Here is a 21,209-nt window from a genome sequence, read left to right on the forward strand (position 1 = left end):
GCAGCGAGCTCTACCGGCAAGGCGTGTGTGAATAGAAAATTCGGACTAGTTGCACATTCATTCAACGGATTTTTTTAGCGTCATTAAATCGGACCAGTAATGCACTGTTTTAATCGTCCCAGTAGTTCCCTGTAAACATGGCAATTTTTATCACTTCACACTCTCACGAGAATCAGCAAGACAATATAAAACAATAACGATGTATACGACATACAGTCAATGCTATGCTACCTCTAAAGTTCACCTCAGTACACTCTCAATCAAAAATAATCGAGTGACGTCACAAAGGTTTACACATTGATCCGATAGATTTTTTTCGGCGTCAGTATAGCATTGAATGATTTATTTTTGACGTCGTCGTGTCAATAACTGCCGTCAGGTGAGCAGACAAATTGAATAACGCGCGTTAGCGCGTTATGATAATTTGTCTGCTCATCTGACGGCAGTTATTGACACGACGACGTCAAAAATAAATCATTTAATGCTTATATTTACATTCCCCTACTGAAGAAACCAATTGTTTACTTAAATAAATCGATATAAAGTGCAGATCACGGAAGGAGTAAATTAGTAACAGCAAGAACAGCTGATTTGTAAAACCGGTTTAAACTGGTTATAACAGAGACATTTGAGATGAGATCGACGAGCCTGAAAATATAATCCATGAAAAGTAACTATTGAAATTTTGGTTTTAACAATAAAGTCAACTGTTTTGTTGAATAATTATAAAACATGGTGTTTTGACAACATTTATGAAATACATTTTTTAACCGATAACATAGAAATCACTGTTTGAGAACTACTTATGTAAATTACTTGTAAATTCATACGCAGTGAATAGGTGTTGCATTTAGAGGCATTTAAACATCACGGAATTTAATGAGAAAACACAGTAGAATGTAAATATTAAATTTTGACCCACAATTCATAGTACCAATGGTTTCCAACCTCACGTTCCAACCTCGATCACGTTCTCCCGAGAATCAAAGTAAAACCTTTGAAAAGCTTATGAGATGTGTAATTTTAAGAACATCATGCTTTTTAAGTAAAAATAAAACAGTATACTTCGTATACTTTTATTTCTCAGGGGAGTTTTAAAGAGTAAGACGGCACTTAACCAACGTCACCTTTGACGTCACAATAAGCACTGATAAGGGGAAATTGCTCTAACCGAAGATACTGTAAATCTGCTGAAATGACCAAAATCCTCTTAAAATCTTGCAAAGGCTAAGCTAAAGAACAGCTGACGAATAAGGACATTTCTTCAGATACAGGAAACAGTTGTAAATAAATGCACTCATTTGGATGAATGCTCACATTTATTTTATTCACTTTAATTACAGTAATTTCCTGAAATGTATACGTAGCAGCGCCTTTTTTTAAAGGAGGTGGGTGGGTGGGGGGGGGGGGGGGTGGATGGCAGCCTCATCCAAAAAATCTTTGCAAGCAAAAAAAAAAAAAAAAAAAAAAAATAATGAAAATTCTAATCCTTCAGCTCTTTAGCAGTTCAATGGTTTCTTTATTTTCACTTCCATTTATTTCAAGCAACACCATGTTCTTTTAACATGATAAGCACATATTTTTAAGCGTAAATTAAAAAAAAAATTAAACATTATTTTTTTTTAAAAAAGTGGAGGGGGCAAATCCATGGTAAGTCGATTTTCTTTGTATAAATTGACAAAAATGAAATATTTTTTTTTTAGCTTGGGGGGGGGGGGGGGGGGGGAGCTCTATGATGAGTCAAGTTTTATATGTAAAGTTTAAGAAAAAATGTCTACTGGTACTGCAAAAAAAAAGGGGGAATGAACTGACTTTAAAAGAGGAAATACAGTGCAATTGTTACATTAAAAGTTTAAAATTTATCAATTTAAACTTAACTATAACAGAACTCTTCTGTGCTAAGAGATAAACAAGCTAACCTATACAAAACGAAAATAGAAATTTTATCCGCTAAATTCTAAAACATGTCAAAATCTTAAGTAATTATTTTATTCTTTCGATAATTCATTTTCGATCCATTATGTTATTACAAAGGAAACATTTTATAGGTAAGCCGTGTGCTTGATCTTGTTTTGATTTCTTTTTATGTGTACTGTACGTTATTTTCACTCGTGTTTACATGTTTGTTTACATCATCATTTGTGTTTTAGATAATGCTTTTAATCTCTGAAATTGTACAACTTTATATTTTTATATTTGTGATTTGAAACCACTTTCCAATTGCGGCTCATCGAAATAAACATCTTTTAATTAATTTCTACGGATTTTGATTTTGATTCCTCAGGTATTGTGAACGTGAGTTCCTCACATAGCCACAAATCTGCTGAGCTATTCCCCAAACATCACGACGGTGAAAACCAGAGTGTGATACAATGAATATTTATATATTAAAATCTTTATTATTTAACAACATTGTATCTGAGATTAAAGTATTGTTCTACATATAAATAAATAAATAATAATATATAAATAGTGCCTGTTTGGGAGGGTAACAGTTGAAATTGACACCCCGAGAAAACCATTGTCAACCGACGCGAAGCGGAGGTTGACAATGGTTTTCGAGGGGTGTCAATTTCAACTGTTATCCTCCCAAACAGGCACTATTTATTTTGTTATACTGAATGTCTTTTTTAAAATTTTTAAGAAAATTTTACTGCTTTTATATAGGAATAACGTGAATTCTACAGCGAACCGTACGCGCATAATTTTCGCGCATGTAATATTTTTTAATGTTACCCGTTGCCAAGTGCGTTGCTAACGCTGAGGGTAATAGTAAATATTATTAACTGCGTCTTAACCAATCAGATTTCAGTATTTAACATGAAAGTATAACAACAAATCTTATAAACTATGAATAATGAAAATTTACTGAAAAATAGGTATGTTTTATTTTTTTGCCTTCAAATTTCACGTTGTAAATTATATTTTATTGATTTATTATAATTCATTGTTTGATCACATGCTGTGCTCGCTCCAACGGTCGCACCGTAAAACATAATATATTAAGAAATACTTCTATGTACAACCAAGTATGGAAAAATTAATTGATTTACTCAATTCTGATTCTATATTTATGTTAAAAAAACTGGGTAAATATGTGTACGAATGTTTTAGTAAGAGGGAAAATTTTGCCATCAGACGTGAATAAGCGTAAATTAAGTTTATATATAACTACTGCCTTGTTTGTCTTTTTGATATTTTTTCACCCACTTTATACTTTTTATATATATCTATATAACCTGCCTCCCACCTGTACCCACAGTTATTGTAAGGTACTGTTAGATTGTATGCTATGGCAAGGTATGTAATGTACATACGCCAATAAACTACTACTACTATTAAAGTTTGTTAATCGGAGAGTGTGAAATGTGAACCTTCATTAAACAGTTGGTAAATAATGAAACTACTACTATTGATAGTGTACATTCAATATTGAATTCCATTCCAAGTACTGGTAAATTATTTTTTTGCGGTTATAGTGATTGCAGCTTGCTTTCTGTGCTCACTTTGCGTTCGCGTTAGTGCTCCGTTCAATCTCTTCTGTTTACATATACACTGTAACTAGCCGCGAACTGCGTACACTCTCTTCTATCTGTCACAATTTATCTCGTTTATAAATCGCTTATTCATCATAAACTCGGCATTGAGGTGGAATAACACACCTGAAAAAAGTCACTCAAATTAACAGGGAATTTTTTGATAATGAAAGATATTGTGATAAATAAACTGTACAAATGTCAAATACAATGTAAGCGAAAAATTTGCAGTTTGGGGATAAAAATGAATATCTAAAAAAAATATTCCAGTAAAAAACAAGTACAGATCACAAGTCCGATACTTTATCCACTCGCCTATGGAGTAAGTTACATGTTTCAGTCCATAAAACCCTTTTAATAAAACGAAATGTCGTTTCGATCAGCGGTCAGCCATTTTGTGATGATGTGCTATGTTGTGTATCCACAAAAAGTTGGTTTATTTGTAAATAACTTGTCATAAACAATTTTTGCAATATGCCCCTGGTGTGTGCACACGATTAAACATATTTTAATTTACAAACGCCTTACCATATCACAGTGGATATATAAACAAAACAAATAGTTTAAGTATTGATTGACTGTGAACAAATCATCGACTTTTTATCTCTGTAGAGAAAAAATACATTAAAATGTCCACTGTTATTAAGCAGTAGATTGAATTTATCGATCGATTTACTATAATAACATCATAAAAACAAACAAATATATATCTAAAATTGTAGGTAATCATCTTGCCCATCAACATCCTAGTAATAACTAAGATATTATATCGTGAATATGGTCGGTTTTTTTTAATAGAGCATGGACATGCCATTATATTTCCCATTAGCTTTTTGTATTTGTAGATTATTATCTATTGAATAAACTATATTTAAACCTATCAACAAAATGATTTTATTAGTGAACAACAGTAAGTTCAACTATCTTGTTGTCTTTTACTGTAAAAAGGTGCATAAAATCCATGATCAAAATGCAAGTAAGTAAACTATGTTTTCAAATTTATCTTGTTTTAACATATTCAGAAAAAGTTTGTCGGAAGTAACTTAAAAACTAATAATTATGTATTACCGAAATCTGAGTTATCCCCAGTTATTCAAATTAAAATGCATTCTATCTTATAGAAACATAACATGGTTTCTTTTTTTAAATTCAGACAATCTTAAATGTACTGTGTAGATTTCGAAGTGGCTCAAATTTCGTAGTATTCGCGCTAGATACATACATCTCATATCCAGGAATAAGCAGCCTCTACAAACTAATAAATAATGGTTATAAAGTCACATTTCCTTTTGCAGATAATTATTAGAGAATATACGAAAATATGTCCCCATGCATCTGTAACAATAAAGCAATGCGAGAAAATTGGAACTATGAATTTTAATAATTCCACTGTATATTTTCAAATATTAGAATTGGAATTTTTTCCCCCAAATATTGCATTATAGAAGAAAATATTACATAGCAGTTCAGACCAAATTTTAAGTTTTGATTCATAAAGAAAATACAACATCATGAAATAGTAAGTTTTCTTTTGTAACCTATATTTAAAAGAAGAAAAGTAGGATATTTCAGCTAATTCAAAGTCGAAGACAGTTAATATGTGAACTTGTAAATTATAGCGTAAATTTTCATACTAAAGAAAGCACTGATTGCAAAACTAATGACATAAAAAGAATTGTTTGACCCTGAGTTTTAATTCATATGTCTTAAATTAGGGTAAATTAGACATTTTATTCGCTTCATTTGTTATCCACAAAGCTATATTGCAGCAATTAAAGGAGATCCAGCATCTTTACTTAACAAAACTTATCAAAATAAAACATCTCTAACAATTATTGACAAAGTCTCATCACCAAATTCAACTATTTATATTTACATAAAATTGATAGGTTTTTCATCATCGTCTAAAAGTTCTGTATAAAACCAATAGGTCATTTTCGCAAGATAAACAGTTAAATGTAGGAGAAGGGGTAGCAGATTCATAACATCATTCATGTGCTTTACATGTAATTTTAAGTCAGAAAATCAACAAAATATCCAAATATATATATAATTCAATGTGTCGTAAACACTTACAAAAATCTAAAAGGAACATGGTCACGGTTTTGGTCAAAAATTATTTTTCCAGTTTTAATGTTTGCAATGCTTTAGAAAGGCATTTTTCATAGGCAACCAAAATTTGAGTGTCATTCGTTAAGTTATATGCAAGTTACAGAGCTTGCAATTCTTTGCTATGTAAACAAAGCCGTTGTTTACATTTTGAATGTTGAAGTGAAAATTCCAATTTAAGACTTAAAATGAATGTGTTAAACGAAAGAAATTGTTTATTTATGCTTTAAATGGATAAGAAGATAGACAAATCAGGTTGAAAAAGACTTTTTACTGGTATATTGAACCTATGTAAACAAAAAAAGGGCACGAGCCTTGTTTAAGTGACAAAGAATTGTGAGCCATGTGTCTTGCTTATAACTTTAAGACTGACTCTCAAATTTCATTCGATCATTAGAAATGCTTTCCTAAAGCATTTTAAATAATGAAAACAGAAAAATAGAATTTGACCGAAATCGTGACTATGCCCCTTTAAAAAGTAGAAATGTACTTCTAGCTATAGACTCTAATTTAGTAAAAAAAATCCAAATATTGATGGGTTAAAATTTGAATGCTCTTCTTCAAAAGGAGATCAATATCGTTTAAAATTGACCGCGATTATCCAGCCTCTTCATTAATTTTGATATAGCGTGTCTGCTTGGCTGTATTGGTATTGACGTTTTCTCAACTCTGTCAATCTCTGGAGGAAGGTGGGTTGCAACAGGGCAAATTACAGAGTCTAAATATGGGTCGTCGTTCACGGGGACACCCAAAAATCAACAAGGATTTCCAAACTGTTGTCGGGGAGTTTAACAAAGAAGACGATTGTTGGGACTCGGGACCAGACAATGTGGACCTTTCCGTCAGTGATGAACGCCAATCAATCGGCATCAGGTTCAATATATTAAAATTCGTTTTTCAGATTGCAATTTCATAAAAAAAAAAAGATGGATACAATTGTGTAGCGAATTTTTTTTCTGAGTCGTATGTTTTACGATGTAATTCTGATGCATGTATGCCGGTTTCATGATATCCGTTAAAAATTGAAAAAAATGTATTTTTTTTTTAAATTTAGATTTATAATTGGATATCTTCTCCATAAAAATCCGTTCGTTGAATATGCCATAAAGTCACTGTATCGTCAATGCGATCAAAGGTAAGTGCATATGACTCCTATGGTATGATTAGGATATAATGTTTATCCGTTATGATAGCAATATTCAAGTTCTTAATCCTCTTCGTCGCATACATATTTTATGCAGAAATTATGTTCGGTATTGTATGTTATTCAAATTAATTATTCAAGTAAATGGTTAATTCGTACAAACAAAAAAGATTGCAGATTCAGTAAAATTGGCAAAATTTGTTACATGCAAAAAACAAAAACAATAACCGGATGTAGGATATAAATGGCTAAGCTTTTAAATTTTTTCCTTTAAAACGTCCCTGAAAAAAGATGGTGAACACATTTGTTGACTCGTGCTTAGATGATAAAAGAATGTTTTTGCAATTCTTTTCCAGTAATATGATTAATGAAATAAGCAGCATTTATTTGACTCTAATCACGTTTTTTTGATTCTTTTATTATTTGTGAAAGTAATCGTTGTATTTACAATTTCAAAAAAGTTAGGTAATGTACGTTAGATATTTAGCCATCCATATACTAATTTTTATGTGGAATCACTTTAATTTGTTGGATTTTGGTGACAAATAATCGTGGGTAGCCAAAATTTACCTGGTTAGTGAGGAATTTCGTTGGTAACAAGTTCTGAAATATTTAAATAAACACTTAACAATGATTAAATGTTAGCCATCCACCCACATGCTATTTATAATTGTGGAATCTTTCCTTTTCGTGGGTAGCGAAAGTTTACGGGGTTCATGAGGACCCAATTTTGTTTTGTTTGTAGCAATTTCTGAAAATTTTGAATATAGCAAACAAATGCTTGAACATGTAAATAAGTTCGTGGGGATGTAAATTCGTCGGATTATCCCACACAATCAAGGGAGACGCAACAGTAATTGAATGTGTACACATCGTTAACAATGTTTGAAGTCTTTGAAACAAAATTTAAAACTTACATGACAGTATGTTCCTAGCTCGGTAACCGAGTAATAGCAAATACATTATATATTTAACAATTTGTTTGGGTTTTCTTCTTTAAATAATTGTAAAAGTGAGAATGATTTCGACGAAAATGTTTTTTTTTTTTTTTTTACACATTCCAAGGACCATATCACAGTATAAAAGAAAATCAAATTATCTACTCTGTAATTTTTTAATATTATTATTTTTTTTTTAATTACATGTCAGGTCCTCCAAATTGATTTATACAAAACCATATTTACATCTTTGTTTGACGGCACGGCATCAGCATGGTAATCGTATATCGATAATAATCTATATTGAATTATTCTCAAACTTAAAATAGTCCATTTTATTTTTACGTAGACAAAGCTTCGCTACACTAGGACTTCAAAGCTCATGTCCATCAGAACTATCTTTTCCCACAAAGGTTAAATTTTTGGGAAAGAGATGTTACGTCGTTCAACCCGAAAAGCAGTGTGTAACATATGCCAAATGTTCTGAAAAATCGTAAGTAGATTTTTTTATCAATTGAAATTAATGTGGTACTGATTTTTTATCTGGTGTAACTATTCATCTTTATTAAATAACAAAACACGCATAAATGTTTTTAGAAACAATTATGATGGTTATTATGAAGACGAAATCATAAGTCGTCAAAAAATTACAAAAAACATATAACAGATATCATTCTGTAGTTTGGTAGGTTAGCCTTTTCTTAGAGATTTACATGAGATTGTGATATCACTGATTTTGTATCTGGTGTAAATAAATTCATCATTATTAAGTTAGAAGGTTTGCGTCAGTATTTTTATAAACAATAATGATTGTTATTGTGAATTCCAAAATCAAAAGTCGTCGAAAAGTACACAAAGCATACTAGTATGTAAAGTTATTTTGTTTCAAAAAATATCATTTTGTATCTTGAGGTTATCCTTTTTCGAAATTTACATGAGATTACTTTATGAAATCAATTTTTCATGAAAACAAGAATTATTTTCTAAATTTTAAGACCGTGTCACAATGGCTTTGGAACTGGATCTGAAAGAAGCAAATGTCTACAAGACAACTTCCGGACATTTCACGTTTGGGTTTATTGTGAAAGGTTTGGATTCAGACTGATACAACTTAATCTTCCACAGTGCTGTTCCTGCAACAAATTTTCTCTCTGTGTTGTTTCACCAACTACGCCTCCGGTAATTTTTGTTTAAAAGTAAAATTAAGGCATCTATCTTTTTTAAAAACACATGCCTTTTTTCAAAATGATCATAACATTTGCTTTTGTATTTGTGTTATTTTAGCATGTTTGTTTTAGCTGACAAATATATCACTATGCATTATATTGAGAAAAAATGTCTTTAATTGTATATATGCTTATATCTGGTAATTAATGTAATAAAAACTAGCAATAAGTGTTCGGAATGATGTGATAAAGAGTTTGTTTTTTCTGCTTTTTTATCACTTTATTATTTTTTTTTTTGCTAACGATTCAAATGTTTAGTTGTATTCATTTCAAATCTTAATTTTAACATAAACTCCTTTCTAAATACTATTGTTTCAAAATGAACACGTAACTAGTTTGATTACTTTATTTTTTTTTCAGGGAACAACGGGTCCAACGGTAAACTATATAAGTTAAACTTCAAGTCTGTTATAAAAACTAACAAGCATGGTCAAGATTTGTGCTTACAAAATTTACTATTAACATAAATCTACATGTACAAAAGTAACTGTTGGTCAAATACTTGAATATCATTCAAAGATAAGGAGGCACAAACTCTTTGTTAGATAAGAATGTGTAAACGCTTAGTCAATATGCACATTTTCATATTTAAGTTCAAGCAAGGTACATGTTTTAATATGCATTTTAAGTGGTTAGCGTATACAATAAATGCAAACTGTCATCTAACCAAAACTATCACGCAACCGTGTGTTTAGTCAAGGAGCTACCTGTGATGAATCAGAGGATTGAGAGTACTGAAAGATGTACCAATATTTGTTTTTAACAAAAATGCCAAATTTTCTAACTTTAAATTCAAAATGTACAAAGTAATTGATTCTTATAAAGTTTCCGATCACATCTAGAGTTCCGATTTAATGCTCAACAATGAAACAACATATTGAATGACAATAATTAACTGGATAATTAGTCTTAACAGTTCAATCATTCTTTACAACTTGACAACAAGCTTCCATACCACTTTTCAGTATCTTTATTTCTTACACCAAGAGGGGCTTAAAAATCAACATAAACCTACATTTTAAACATGTTTAAAAATCGTATTCTCAATAACTACAGGGCTACAATTTGTGAATTTACTGTGCAACACCCCCAGACAGCATATATTCTAATTCGTTTAAACCCTAAATGACCCCCGGACCAATACTGAGGACACAAGCGGGGTTCAAAGTTCAACATATAAATTCATGTTCAAAAATGTTAAAAAAAACTCTCTCAATAGCTAAAAGGCCATGACTTATGAGATTAATATGCAACAGTCCTCAGATTAAGTAAATTGCACAAACCATAATGCTCTGACTAATACTAGTGCTTCAAAAGGAGTTTGACATTCGACAATATTTAGGGGAAATGTTGCCAATGCATGGTTTTGCGATATCAGACGTCAAGAAAGTCATTTACTATGGGTTTTTAAAATGTAAGATCATTTTTCATGAAAATTGTTATTTGTTCTTCGTTTTATTAACTTTCTAATTCCATTTATTACTATCATTAATACATCTATTATCATTATTATTATTATTATTTTAGTTACAAATCTTTTGTTTAGTTAGAATATATGAAAACTTCGTATGTTAATTGATTTACGATAAATCACTCATTTTAATTTCATTTACATTTTGTAGATTCCTCAAAATTAGAAGGAATGATTTCGACTTCAATGGTATTTTACTATAATCATTTATTTATATGACTAATCACATCATGTTTCTGATCTGTATTTAACACACACACACACACACACACACACACACACACACACAATAATTATATTTTTGTACATCTCATTCATAAGCTTACGTAGATTTTAAAACTTAAAACTTTCAATTTCGCCCCACCCCCCCCCCCCCCAAAAAGTTATCTGATAAGACTTTCACAAAGGTAATTTTTCCGTCATAAACAGTGCATTGTCCTGTAATGTTCTTAAAACTGAGCAGAAGAAACACATTTATTGTTTTTTTTTTAAATCGAAAACATTGTATGAGCAGTCGCCCACGAAAAAACACTTATTGTAACTTTATCATGTAATAAATGTATCCCAAATTAGATAATAATTTCATTGTTGAAGTCAATATGAAAACAAGATAAGTGTATAACTAGTCTTGTTACTTTATATACACACGCGTTCAAGATCGTATATGTATATTTTCATGAGATTGACACAACTATATAATATTATGTCATACATTGAAATAAACAGTTCTTTCTTCTTTAATTGAACGACAAAAATTACGAATCGTCGTGCTGTCACGTGCTCCTCAAGAATAATAAAACTTTTTCAGTGAGAGGAAGCGAGATGGTCATCAAATCAACATCGTTCAATTTTCATAAATGATTTCTTTGATAAAAAATTATTAAAAGTAACAAAATATTCAAGTTAATAATGAACGTAAGCCTTATTCAAATACTGTATTATAATATTTTTCTATATCTTCATATTCGCTAATTTTATTTTCAGAAAGTGTGATTACCATAACAGACAAATCTGGATTTATCAACTTATATTCAGCTGATCTTTGCTTCGACGTCGTTAAAAATAGTATTGTTTCATTCTATGAAATAAAATTTGTTTCCATTTAAAAAATGAACTACCTAAGTTATACGAGTACAATGTATAACCTGGGTTGGGACAGTTTAGGCTTCATAATCCGCGGAGTGGATTATAAAAAAGCGTAAATTTGCTCCAACCCAGGTTATACGAGTATAACTTGGGTAGATATTGAGTTCATTTCTTATAATTTAATTTTCTGTAATTTACTGTAAAAAATAAGAACGTTTTACTTTAAAAAAGAATTAATCTGTTCAAAATTCAAATGTAAGGTCAAGGATATTAGTCCGTTATTGATGTTGATGCGTTGTGGCGTGTCTTCTACCGTGCAAACCAAGTCATACAAATTTAACTTAATTTTCTAACCAATAAAATGCCACGTTACAACCAGAACAAGATTATTTTGTTTTCTTTTAAGTCATTTATTTAGCAATCATGAGTGTTCTATTATGTATCTATTATTATAGAGTAAATATAAAATAATATAAGGATAATGTTATACAATATGAATAGACTAACGAAATTTAGAATTAAAATACGTTATGTTCAATGGTATACAATTAGCAAACGAAATTTGAAGAAACTTTTTTAACTTTTAGGGGGAAAGGGAGAAAACCGAGAAATAATGCATAAAGCTCAAGGTTGAGAAACCTAAATTCTTCATTCAGGTCTCAGAAAAAAAAGATACTATGGTTTTAATACATGTTGTATGTATCACTGTAAACTTTATTTTTCAATAAAGAATACGCAGTACAAAAGTTAATGCACGAATTTTGGTGTTAAAATCTGTAGCTAAGGAACCATTATTTGGCCATCGCCTAACAGAAGTAAAAAACAACTAAGAGGAAAGAGGTCATCAACTTATTTCAGTAGTGCTATGACAATAGCTCCCAGTGATCAAATCCAAATTAAATAGTTACATTTATGACTGCAAAACTTAACAAAATTTGTTTTTCAATTTGTGTGTATTTCAGTTAATAAAATTAATAATTCATTAATAATTAATTATTTTAAAATAAATAATTTATTAATAATTAATTATTTTAAAAGAAGACTCTAATAACTGTTGTATATCTCAAGCACTATATAATGACATATTTTACTTACACTCATTTAATCTTTAGAGCCTACATAATAGAGATCAATTTTGTATGATTCCTTCTTAAATCCTTTATCACTTTAGTTAATAAATCAATGAGCTTTGATGTACTAATTCAGCAAACAAATTAAGGTAAAGTCGTGGTAAATGCTACATTTATTATAAAAAACCATACCAAAAAATCGTACAACCTGAATTTTAGAGTCGATTCATTTTTTTTTAATTCCACCCCAATACAGGTACCCAGAAAAAAACCCATGCTATAAGTCTTCATTTAATAATATTAAGTAAAAACCACTTCGGGCTTGAGTGTAATATGATAATTGTTTATTTATAAATAATTAATTATTGTTAATTTCTATACTTTGTGCATGTATTTACTTTCTGTACTGTAAACATGCATAAATAATGTTACATGTTTATGAAACATGTATGTACATTTTTCTGTAATAAGATATAATAAGCATGAATTAACTGAAGTTATACGTTATATTACAAAATCAGTTTAAAATCCAGCACTAGTCATGTGGTGCAGATGATTTCAATCCCATTTTTTTTTAATTCGATGAAACAATCGTATTCGTATAATGTAGAAAGTATAAACCAAATAATTAGGTAGCTATTAAAACAAAACAGTTACTGTCCATGTAAATGAATACTTCTTACAGTTAAGTTATATGTATTTAAAATACTCATTTAATTCATATGCGGGTGGGTAGGGGTCAAGTTCAAATTAAATTGTCAAAATCCATTCACTAATGGTTTTCAACATATTCAGTTACTGACAAAATATTCAGGGACATAGCATCGGGGGGGGGGGGGGGGGGGGCACTTTTTCTCGCAGCAAAAATGTTTGGTAAATTTACATATAAAAAATTGAATAATCATGGATTAGGATTTTCGTGATTTTGGGAATCCCCTTTTTTTTCTTGTCAAAATTTTTCCGATGACGTTGACCCCCCCCCCCCTCCAACCCCCAAACAAAAAACAAAAAAACACACTTTAAAAAACGATGCTACATGCCTGATATTTAAAAGTTTATATCGGCCACAATTTGTGTAAAGTCACACAGGTCTTACTTCGAGGCTTATGTTTAATGCTTTTTACCCTATTTATAAGTATTCTTTAACGAACTGTTCATCGTATGACCAAGCGATGCACATCGCAAAGTGTAACTGTAAAATAATTGTCATCAATTCATTATAGTTTTAAATTGAACGTACGGGTGTTAACCAGCCTACCGTCTAGACCCCCGGTTTGGAATTCAAAAAGAACCTGCTCTGTGCTGAACATGATATTTTCAAAACTTTATATTTTGAATAAAACAATGATTGTTCTTCGATTCGCGTTGAAAATTGGACAAGTAAGATTGCATTGTCAGTAAACTATATAGCTCAACCATATTAAGTTTGGCAAAATCATATGTAAAATATAAAATATAATAGACAAAATCTGAAATATATTTCACAACATAATTAGTTTAACTACAATGTTAAGCCAGTAGACATTTGTAAACAAACGGTCGGTCATTTTTTATCACGAGTTCAAATTGGAACCAAAAAAAAAATGATTAATAAATAGTCGTATATACCCATCTTCGCTAGCCAAGGGTTTTCGGTCCACATTGCTCCCCATAAACCCTTTGCAGATTTCATTACGAAAACTCGCTGACAAGCTCCGTTTTATGATTGGCTGCAGCTGCGAGTAGCTGATCCAATCGCAGTGCTTGTAAATATAAACTTTATATTAAGAAAACACGTGTGATCTTTGGTAAAACATTCGGTGCTTTTAACAAGTTGAGACACAAGTTCTCGAGTACAGTGCCTCCCCAACGATGGTCTAACCAGATCGCTTTAAAAACTTACATATTTTACTGGGATTGAACATAGTTCTACAAACTTAATTGTCAAGGCTCGCGTGATAGCATGGGAAGTAAACATGGCGAATGTAGAAGTTGTCTATCCTGTTAGTATATATGTTCCTGCCTATGGGTATTGCTTTTAAAGGTTAAATGAGCTGTGTTTTATTTAATTTCTTTTGTCTGCAATATTCACGACAACGATCCCTGGTTTTAGGGCATGGGCGCTTTCATATAAATCGGCGACTTTTTCACTCCCGATACAGGTCCTTACAAAACACTATGAATAAAACACCCCGTGCTTTCCCTAGGCTATAACTTAATTCGTATCTAATAGCATTGTTTATTATGTTCCGATATTCGGTAGTCAACATGTTTTCAAGTTGTATTAATGCTATGATGTGTATATAACCCGTTCTTTATTTCTATTAAAATGTGTATATGCAAGGGGCATAACTCAAGTTGCTCTCTAGATATCGCCACCACATCACCGAGTTTTCGTAATGAAATCCGCCAAGGGTTTATGGGGACCGAAAACCCTTGGCTAGCGAAGATGTATATACCAGAAAAAACTGACCCCAACAGTTCATATTTTAAATAAATATATGTTAAAAGTATTATACTCACTAAAAATGAAAATGTAGAATAAACAATATTTATTTTAAACTATCCCATGATGCACTTCTACCTGATTTAGCGAGTTCTGATTTGTCAGTCTTGGCGCACTTTATAATTCTGAGCGAATGTTTAAATAGACAAGAAGGAGCTGTTGTAAAATGGAGAATTGAGAAACATGTATAGCCTCTACAACAAGAAGATAATACAGGAACGAAGAACTGATATCAAGGTGACTTAATTCACGATGTAGATACTCTCGACAACATTTTCAAAGCTCTTGAATTAGTTAATTCTCATTTGCAAACAACATTTCGCGCCATCAAAATGGCGTCATTTTTCAAACTACGTTCGGCATATAATTCCCATATCTCTAAAATATACGTTTTGGCCAAATCATTAAACAAGTTTATATGGATATGAGTTTGTAAGAATATCCAGGGACGTATAAACATTTGGATGCTTGGTTGTTTAACAAGATGAACAATGAATCTTAATTTTCCCACACATTACACAATATACAAACTCAAAATGTAACGTAAGTATCTAAAATATATTTTTGATTATTAAACCCGGAAAATAAAACCTTTCACGTTTTTCTTTTTTCAGCATTGACAGCATACATGTACAAAGTCAATGTTTCCGGTGATTAGTTGCATCCTTTCTTGGTGAATGTTTTGACCAGCTGGACGATGTGAACGCAAGGTATTGTTATGAAATTAATTATTTTCACCCTTAACTTATACATGTGTTTTTATAACATTACTGTAGTAATTTGGGGGAAATCCAGGTTGAAGTTCTGGGAAAGGAGGTTTGGAAGGGGGGGGGGTTGAAGCACACTTATTGTAGGTTAGTTCTTCCATTGTTCAAACAATAATATTGAATCAAAATGAAAAGAACATACTAGTAGTTTCAAACATAAGATAAAACATTTATGACCAGATACTCATGTAGTCATTGTATGAGATAACTAAACCAGCAACTGGCAACTGTAAAGTAGCTTCTTCTATATTCAGAATGAAATTTTATGTTTTTATAATATGTTAGACTGAATGTTTGTTGTTTAATAATTTAAATGGAATTTTATTATACTCGTTTAAGATAAAAAGAACAGACATAAAGTACAGCCCACTGAAAGGAAACAGTTCATCATAAGGAGAAGAATGTTAATGCTACTGTGTAATCGTTAGAATTTGTGGTGACTCAATTTTCGGGGTATTCATGGGTAGCCATTTCCCACGAATGTACAGCCTCAACGACATTTTTTTAGAAATAGTATTCTATTTTACTAAAGTGAAAACTGACGCAAGCACGACCCCCCCCCCCCCCCCCCGAATAAGTAAAAAAACCAACAATCCACGAAAATTGACCCCCCACGAATTTAAATGTTTTCCCAGTACCACTGTCTAGAACTACCAAGTCTGCTACAATGATGTTATCTTATGTGAGTGCTTCACAAGCCCGGCGAATGCTAAAAAAAATCCTACCACAAGGCCTATTTCCATAAACTAGAACTAAGGTTACATCAACAAAGGCCAAGAACTGTCCGACATTCCTTTTCCATCCTTATGAGCACATCTCTGCGACCTGATTAAACCTCTGCAGAACAAAGATTTCATAGCTGTAAAGCATTCCCATTTCTGGAAAGTTCTTTACAATAGCATTTCCATGTGTTCATTTTTTATCTGTGTTACGTAACTTATATTGGAATTAGCTTTTATAACATAAGTAAAAAAATGGTATTAATGAGAACTGTAAAGTGAATGATCATGATGATCTGTGTGACAGTCTGTATTTTATACATTCAGTACATGTAGGAACACTTGACATTTAAAAACAATGCATATTTTACTTCGATTTGAAAATATCAATCTAGGTAAACTAGTGAATTGTTTGAAGGTTACATAGTGTGTGTATAGAACAATATTCACCAGGAATGAAGTGTGTTGTATAATTATATATTTACATTTTCCAGTGTCTTTGCCTGTGAAAACACTACGTATCGATTTTGCACTATATAACCCATATTATAAATGACGCCAAATTGATGCGCCAGCGGGGTTTTCTTATTTATATTTAAATATTTATTCGTACGATGGCTTAAAATTATATAGATATAAGTAATAAGGAATTATTCTTTGAATATAATGAGGTGATAATTTCGGTCGGGGCGTAATCAAATCTATCATAAAGACCTTCAGGCTTTATTGGATTTGATCACGCCCCGACCAAAATTATCACTTCATAATACTCAAAGAATGACTCCTTATTCCTTATTTAAATGTGTAAATCATATTTTTGCACAAGATTTGACAGACTGCTCCGTTGGTTAGCTTTCCATCCACCCGCAAGCTTTTCATTTCTCCCTCTGGGTCATCACTTAAATACTAAATAGACTTATGACAATCAAATCTGATCTGTTGGTATATCATTGGGGGAAAAGTGAAATTCACTTTGGAATTTCTGGAATATCTAATAAGATGCTGTCAAATCCTGTTTTAATGTAAGACATTGGATTATAGAAGTAACAAAGAAAAGGTTTGTTCCAACTTTAAATTAGGTCACTTTGACCTCATTGTGGAATTTATGGTCAAACATATTCAAATCATATTTGGGTCATATTTCTATATTCAAATACGATCTTGTAGTGTATATTTTTCACAAAAGATGGATACTTTAGCATTTTCAAAAATATTTTATGGTGTATTATTTTCATGTAACAGTGAAGTTTTTTTTTGTTAATTCATGTTCATGTAGTAATTTTGTAAATTGCATTCATATTTTTTATAAAGTAAGATCTTTTTTCAAAGCATTTTTCAAGGGAGGTTTTATATGCATTTGATCGAGAAGAAAACAAGCATTAGTACAAGTGTACAAGTTTTTAAAGGATTTTGTTGTTGTTGTGGAATTTTATCATTTTGAAAATAAAATTCATGATAAGGGACTTGCGATATGAATGTTTCTCCAGTATTGTTTCTTAGCTGTATTTTTTGTTAACAAAACAAAAAATACAGTTTTGTTAACAAAACAAATTTGGAACTGTTTGAAATTTTGTTGTTTTTACATATATTGGAAACCTTGTTGAGTTTTTGTGGAAGCAAAAAAAAATAAAAATAATAAATAAATAAAGTTTCAGTAAGTTTCAGTTGCGGAAACACTTTGTAAAAAATATGTATCCAAACAATTTATTGAGGTTAAAACTATGCAGAAACTTCAAGTTTCAGTAAGTTTCCGTTACTGAAACCATTTGGATTCGTGAACAGCCGAAGTTTCAGCACTGCGGAAACTGAATGAAACTCGAAGTTTCCAAACTGAAACCTGTTCGGAACTTAAGTAACCTTAAGTTTCCGCAGTGCTGAAACCAGATTTTTCATCCAGTGAGTTTAGTGATAGTTTGATTCATTTTTTAGTTACCTTACAAATATAGAGTGATGTAAGAAGTTTTTTTTTCCAGTTTTTGATATGTCATTCTAAAGATAAACAAGAAATATATAATGGACACAACTTTTATTTTGACAGCATAAAATTACAGGATTTTTGGTGACCACTGTCACTTCCTGAAATTAAAGGAAGTGAATATCACAATTGGTTCAAGTTAACATTTGAAAAGGGTTAGGTGGTTGTATCGTGATGTTCTGATAAGATAAAGATCTAACCAGTTATTTTATCAGAATAATCTTATCACAACGTATACCATCGTATCTAAACGGGCAACGAAATTATGACATGTCACATGAAAAGGTCTATCGCGACCTTATTTTGAAGTTAGCAAATCGCATATAGACTCGCAACTCGCATTATCGTGTACCCGTACACTGAATTATTTTAAAGTCCCAGGATTACATGTAGCCACAGTTTGTTAATCGCGGTGTTCGTAACAGATTCCACGATGGTGTGAACATAGCATAATATTTGCACAGTGGACCTATAAAATGTCAATTACGATTTTTAGACAGATGCAAACACCACTGACAACTTGTTGTTTTATTTAAAAAATAAATCAGTAATAGTAGTGAAATATGTTGCTTCAGCAGAATTACATTAATCAGTTAAGAGATTAAGAAATGGATTAATAAAGCCGTACTGGCTTAATCGATAACAACTTGATTAAAATTCAAATTAACAAAAGAAAAATAATAAAAAACCAAAAACAAAACAAAAAACCAGAAAACCACCTTTAAATATGCAAATTATGCATTTATGTTATCATAACGTTCTTTTTATCAAAACAATAAGGTTGAGAATTATGATCTGGTTATTCGTGAAAATAAGTAATCCTAGTGAAATACCTACAATTGAAGTTATTTCTTCTTGGATTGAGGAATCTGCAAAATTTAATTGAAATTAAACAGTGATTTACCGTGATTCAAATTTACAGACATCCATACAAGGGTTTGAAATTAGAGCTTAATATCTTGCTAAGTTTTTAGTAATCAAGACAAGTGACGAATTAAATTTTTGTATGACTAACAGTTAGTAGATAAAAATGAAGAAAAAAATCGATTTTGTCCCGCCAAAATCCTAACCACGCCCGTTAAAAAACAAAAACAAAAAGCGTATGAGATATGTGTTACCGTTAGCCAAATGAACGGCGGGTCTGAAAGAAATCATTAAGGTGATTAATATGATAATACAAAAGTAACAAAACTATCTTAATTTGTTCTTTTTATAATCATGATACTTATCAAATAATGCACATTGTCTCTTGCAAGTTAGAACTCGAAAAATATCATCTAAACACTACTTTGAAACGTTCACAAATAAAAGTTTAAGTTTTTAGTAATTATGACAAGTGTCGAATTAAATTTTTGTATGACTAACAGTTAGCAGATAAAAATGAAGAAAAAAATCGATTTTGTCCCGCCAATATCCTAACCATGCCCGTTAAAAAAACAAAACAAAAAGCGTATGAAATATATGTTACCGTTGGGAATGTGGGCGATGTGGTCTGAAAAAAAATCATTAAGGTGATCAATATGATAATTCAAAAGTAACAGAACTATCTTAATTTGTTCTTTTCATAGTCATGATACTTATCAAATAATGCACATTGTCTCTTGCAAGTTAGAACTCGAAAAATATCATCTAAACACTACTTTGACACTTTTGCAAATAAAGTTGCTTTCTCATATCACATTGCAGACTTTTTTCTAGTAGATGATTTGATTGTATCAATTACCGGTGTGTCTGTAGTTGGAGTCTGAAAGAAAAAAAATATGATTTGGGAATTCATTCTAGATCTAATTTGTATAGCTATATTTTTCAGAAAAAATTAGTCTTCCTAAAATTGTTCGAATTCGAAGGGAAAACTTGTCATCATAAGAAATAACAAGAGGCCCAGGGGCCACATCGCTCACCTGAGCAACAATTGCCTTAATTCTGATCAAATTAGCATTACAGTATCAAAATATCTTAAAAACTAAGTACAGATCTTGCTAAAGAAAAAATTGAAAATCTGCCAATTTTTATTCACCTCTTTTTTTGGCAAATACCAAGCCCTTTTTAATGTTGTACCTGTAAGAAGATTTTTCTCTATTCCTATATTACCCCCCCCCCATTTTGTGGCCCCACTTATCTCTAGGGAATCATGGTTTCATCAAACTTAAATCTGCATAACCTGTGCTTTCACACTATGTACTGGGTTTTGGACCGAAAACTTTCCCAGAATATTTTTAAAGATTTTCTCTATATATTCCTATGTAAAAATTCAAACCACCATCACGGCCCCGCCCTATCACAAGGTACTGTGATTTTGCAAACTTGAATTTACACTACCCGAGGATGCCTCTACACAAGTTTAAGCTTTTCTGGCCAAATAGTCTTTAAAAAGAAGATTTTTAAGGATTATCTCTATATATTCCTATGTAAAAATTCATCCCCCATTGTGGCCTCGCCTACCCCTGGACTATTTTTTAAACAAACTTCAATCTATACGACTTGGGAATGCTTCCACTCAAATTTGGCCTTATAGTTTTGAGAAGAAGATTTTTAAAGATTATCTCTATAAATGAAAATTTATCCCCCATTGTGGCCCCGCCCTACCCCCAGGGACCATGATTTGAACAAACTTGAATCTACATTATCATAGGATGGTCACACGCCAATTTGAGCTTTCTTGGCTAAATAGTTTTTAAAAGAA

At 31.3% G+C, this 21,209-nt stretch overlaps 1 protein-coding gene across 2 annotated transcripts; it reads left to right on the forward strand.

Moving 5' to 3' along the window:
• The first annotated feature begins 4,441 nt into the window (after positions 1 to 4,441).
• On the forward strand, positions 4,442 to 12,176 carry LOC105324248 (uncharacterized). Of its 2 annotated transcripts, XR_010709942.1 has the most exons (9): positions 4,442 to 4,512; positions 6,274 to 6,518; positions 6,700 to 6,780; positions 8,077 to 8,220; positions 8,723 to 8,906; positions 9,314 to 9,331; positions 10,576 to 10,613; positions 11,409 to 11,546; positions 11,643 to 12,175. XR_010709942.1 is itself a non-coding variant. In XM_066072867.1 (8 exons), exons 1-7 carry the CDS (start codon positions 4,498 to 4,500, stop codon positions 10,588 to 10,590), a joined length of 702 nt encoding a protein of 233 aa, XP_065928939.1. In that variant the 5' UTR covers positions 4,442 to 4,497; the 3' UTR covers positions 10,591 to 10,613; positions 11,409 to 12,176. The 2 variants fall into 2 exon arrangements, 1 of the variants encoding a protein (XP_065928939.1); XM_066072867.1 differs by having other exon boundaries at positions 11,409 to 12,176.
• Positions 12,177 to 21,209: the final 9,033 nt, after the last annotated feature.

Source organism: Magallana gigas, chromosome 10 (assembly GCF_963853765.1).
Source record: "Magallana gigas chromosome 10, xbMagGiga1.1, whole genome shotgun sequence".
Taxonomy (NCBI): Eukaryota; Metazoa; Mollusca; class Bivalvia; order Ostreida; family Ostreidae; genus Magallana; species Magallana gigas.

What these genes read in the sequence shown, in the direction of transcription:
- LOC105324248 (XM_066072867.1), top strand. An exon ending in TATCGTCAATGCGATCAAAG is followed by an intron (nt 6,781 to 8,076) that starts GTAAGTGCATAT and finishes ATTTTTACGTAG; the next exon opens with ACAAAGCTTCGCTACACTAG. An exon ending in GCCAAATGTTCTGAAAAATC is followed by an intron (nt 8,221 to 8,722) that starts GTAAGTAGATTT and finishes CTAAATTTTAAG; the next exon opens with ACCGTGTCACAATGGCTTTG.